General features: G+C 25.0%; 1 protein-coding gene across 1 annotated transcript; it reads right to left on the bottom strand.

Moving 5' to 3' along the window:
• LOC112526732 lies at positions 1 to 3,625 on the bottom strand. The gene is made up of 2 exons (XM_025137137.1): positions 3,261 to 3,625; positions 1 to 418 (listed from the first exon to the last, which is right to left on the bottom strand). The coding sequence occupies exons 1-2, from the start codon at positions 3,516 to 3,518 to the stop codon at positions 254 to 256; spliced, it is 423 nt and encodes a 140-aa protein (XP_024992905.1). The 5' UTR covers positions 3,519 to 3,625; the 3' UTR covers positions 1 to 253.
• Between the last annotated feature and the right edge of the window lie 988 nt (positions 3,626 to 4,613).

Below are 4,613 nucleotides of genomic sequence, written 5' to 3'. Positions count from 1 at the left end.
TTCTAACAATTTGAAGAAATGCAACTGGCAATGGTTTTTTTAAATTACCAAAATACCCTCGAATTACAAATTGTAATAAAGAGAACAGGTATGAAACAACTTTTTAACACTTACAAACGTAAGTATTTTGATCACATTTTAACCATTTGAATTAACTCAATTGTCAGTGATTTCTCAAATGACCGGAACACTCTTGAATGACGAGTTGTAGCAAAGAGTATAAACGTTGAAATGGAAGGGCAAACTGGTCTTTTTATAATGGAAATTCAGACTCGTCCCATTGAAGAACTGCATCCAAATTCTGCTCTCTTTTGAGTTTGTCCTTCAAAAACCAATCACACACCTTCCCCGCGTTTAGTTCTTCAATACTACATCCTTCCTGCTCTCCTATCACTCTCAATAAGTTTAGCGACGATATCTGTATTACATGAGGTGTTGCAAAACTCGTCAAGCCATCGTAAAGAATAACTCGATACATAATTTTATGAAAACTGTCGATTGTTTATTCAGTTATTAAATACAAAAAAGTCCAATATACTTATTCGATCTATAAAAATAACAATGCCTCATATAAAAATATTTATAAGTATTGGATATTTAATATGCAAATTTGTTATATCTATACTATATTATAAATCATTTGACAAAAACTCTTAAAAATCATTTTTTATGCATGAAATACTGTTTATTGATACATATTACTTAAAATTCAAGATTACAAGTAAATTGTGCGTAAGTACAACTTATTAAAGTTTAATGTTTGAATTAGTGTAACTAACTGTGGATAAACATGGATAAACATAATCAAATAGAGGGTAAACATCTCATTTTAAATATAAAAAATCTAAATTATAATTGAGATAATCATTGAGTTATAACAAAATACTTAATTATTATCGTTATAAAAAGTTATATTATTAAATCAAAAATAAAAGAAAAATGAATTAAAGAAATATACAGAAAAAATAATAATTTTAAATAGTTAGTTTGATACAATCAATATATTTTTTAAATTTTTTATAATATATCTTTATATTTATATTTTATTTAAAAATAAAACCATTATCTTTTTCTCAAAACCACATAAAAACCGTATTATAATATCGACATAGACAAAAAATATAAAAAGAATCTCGCTGCATTGTGTGGGTACATTTCTAATATATATCTATACTATATTATAAAATATTTGACAAAAATTCTTAAAACCATTTTTTATGCATAAAGTATTGTATATTGATGCATATTACTAAAAATTCAAGATTACAAAGTAAATTATGCATTAAGTACAATTTATTAAAGCTCAATGTTTGAATTCGTGTAACTAACTACGGATAAACATAATCAAATAGAGGATAAACATCTTATTTTTTAAAAAAATCTAAAATATAATTAGGATAATTATCGAGTTTCTAACCAAATGCATAATTATTATCTTTAATAAAAATTATATTATTAAACCAAAAATAAATTAATTTGTTATTATATATAATTAATACATAATAAAAAATTGAATTAAATAAGTTACAAAAAAAACAAAAACTATTAAATAGTTAATTTAATACTAACATCGATTTTTTTTTAAAAAAATTATGTTATTTTCAAATTTACATTTCATTCAAAAATAAAAACATTATCGCCTTATCAAAATCACATAAAATTATATTACATTGATAGAGGCAAATAATAAAAATTAAACATTAAAATAAAAATTTATCTCGTTGCATCGTGCGAATACCCTTATAATATATATAAATCCATATTGGGACATAAGAAAAGGTTAGTATAAAAAATAACCAAATAATTATCATTTTATTATATCATCGTTTAATAAAAACTCAATTAATTAATAATTTTCATCACTTTATACATTCATCCGCACCTGACGTGTAATGATTAAATAATTCATTAAACTTTTTCTGCAATAAATTGGTGTAGGTCACTAATGGAGTTTTTTATCCATGATTCTGTTATTTACTGAATTACTTATTCATAACTGGAAAAAGACTGATTGGGTCCATTGAAATAAATTGCGAGAGAAACAGAGAATATTACTACTGTATAAACGAAAAGTTTGAAAGTAAGCATTACACAACCTCCAAGATCATTTTTTTGAAAGAAAAAAAAGGAGAAAAGATAATAAATTCTCAAAAAATGTTTTCAGATACCGTTATCCAATTACAATCCGTCTTTGCTCACTGGATACAAAACACCCACGCTTTAGCACCTGGTGCATTTTTTTAAGTATATAATATTTATATATGTTAAATAGAACAAATAAACTCATACACCCTCCTCACATTTGGTGAGATTTGAACCCCTGACCTTCTATGAGACCAAAAACCCATATACCGCTAAATTAAATACCATTTAGTATAATTGGTTAACTTATAAGATAATAATTTTCTAAAAAAACACATAGGTCCATAATGCATAAATTAATTAATACCTTTTTATTGAAATTTAATTTATACATTAATTAGTAACTAGAAGAGTACTTGTACAATGCAGCAAGATGCATATCGATTGTAATGTTCTATTTTATTGTTTGTCTCTGTCGATGTTATAATACGATTTTATGTGTTTTTAAAAAACCAGTAATGATTTTATTTTCGAATAAAATATAAATTTGAATATATCATGAAAATTTTGAAAAAAAATATATCAATGTTAATATCAAAATCAACTATTTAAAAGTTCTCATTTTTAAGGTAATTTCTTTAATTTATTTTTTTATTATAATTTAATTTAAGTTTAATAACGAAATAATTTATTTTTGGTTTAATAATATAACATTTTATAAAGATAATAATTAAGTATTTTGTTAGAACTCAATGATTATCCTAATTATATTTTAGATTTTTTATATTTAAAATGAGATGTTTATCATGTAATTAATTATGTTTATCTACAGTTAGTGACATGAATTCAAATATGAAGCTTTAATAAGTTGTATTTACGCACAATCTATTTGCAATCTTGAGTTTTAAGTAATATGCATTAATAAACAGTATTTTACGCATAAAAATTGATTTTTAAGAGTTTTTATCAAATGGTTATAATATAGTATAGATTATTAATTTACTTTTAGATTAATATTTTGATAATAAATTTTCATAGTTTTGATGTCATTAATTTTTTAAAGCTATATTATATTTGACAAATTCATTTTAAAAGTTAAGTAACATGCAAACCATAATCACACCAAAATAATATAACTTAAAACTAAAAAACACACCAAATTTTATAATAAAACGTACCGTCAAGCGACACAGAAATCGTTCATGAGAGCTTAAACCCGCCATTTCTACGATACCAGCTTCTTCTAGGGTTAAAAAGCTTCGTCTTTCCGAGTTCTTTTTCTCTTCTTGTCCATCAATGCTAGCCCTTAACGTCACCCTCGTTCTGTAACAAGTTCTAACATTTACAGATGAATTTTGAATTCGGGTATTTAACGAACGATCAGATAAAAACGTCGAACCGTAACCGATGGTTTTGCAAGATTTTAGTGCACTCATGGTGGTTTTTGGGTTACAAGAACACCCTTCAAGAAGATGAGGAAGATGACACACAACCAACCAATTCTAATGTTCAATTTTCTTTTGGATTATTTGATTTTGTGTATGTGGTGCATATTGAGATATGAATGTGGATAAACCCTATATTATTTTTAAATAAATTTACATTTTTTTTTTGTGAATTTTGATCCTAAGGTACGCGAGTCTTTGACCTCCTAGAACATCAGAGGTTCAAACCTCATCAAAGGTGAAGATGGTGTATAAGTTTATTTGTTCTATTTATCGTATATAAATATTATATATTTAAAAAACGGAGTAAACTTTTCCTAAATTTTTAAAGTTTCTAAAATATTATAGCTGTTGGAGATGCTCTTAAATTATTTTTATTAAAAAAATACCTCTTTTGTTGTCGTTTACCAAATGTTTACTCAGGTAAGAGCTTACTAAGTCACATTACCTTACTGGATGAATATGACATTGTTCAAAAATTTTACCCGGTAAGAACGAGATAAAGAACAAGAGTCGAACAAGAGTCTTAAGGGGTTGTTTATTTACCTCTTAACAGTTCCATTAAGAGGCAACCTCTGAATCGTCAAGAGGTGAATCTTGTTTGGCAGGAATTTTTTTTGCCTCTTAATGGTTCTAAAACCCTCTGAATGATTTTGTATCATGGATCTCCCTTAACCATCAAGAGCCCTAATTTTGTTGTACATAATTACCAAACAATTATAAATGTTTTTGTAATATATAAATCCAGAAAATAGGTTACCCATTGCTATAATAAATAGATTTTTTTAAATATTAATACGAATATAATTTGAAACGATATTATTATAGTAAGAAAAAAATAAAAATACAATTATAATAAAAAAATTTATAAAAGTAAGTTGTTATTTCATATAGGGCGAATCGCATGAAAAATAACGTACTTTAATTTGATTTATATTTTGGGTAACGTACTTTCAAAACTTTTATTTTGGTACCTAATAATGTAAAGTTTTAAACATTTAAGTACCCGGGCAACCAGTTAAAGTATTAATTTTTTTTTTTCAAATAAACCACAATACATAAAAACTAATTTTAGACTAAAATATC

Source organism: Cynara cardunculus (assembly GCF_001531365.2).
Source record: "Cynara cardunculus var. scolymus isolate 2C chromosome LG 14, CcrdV1, whole genome shotgun sequence".
Taxonomy (NCBI): domain Eukaryota; kingdom Viridiplantae; phylum Streptophyta; class Magnoliopsida; order Asterales; family Asteraceae; genus Cynara; species Cynara cardunculus.
This window is presented reverse-complemented; position numbering and strand designations above follow the sequence as displayed.

Bases quoted from the DNA above. Each gene is read 5' to 3' on its own strand.
- LOC112526732 (XM_025137137.1), bottom strand. From the start codon at position 3,518: ATGAGTGCACTAAAATCTTGCAAAACCATCGGTTACGGTTCGACGTTT. The intron at 419-3,260 runs GTACGTTTTATT...CATGTAATACAG, and splicing joins GATTTCTGTGTCGCTTGACG to ATATCGTCGCTAAACTTATT.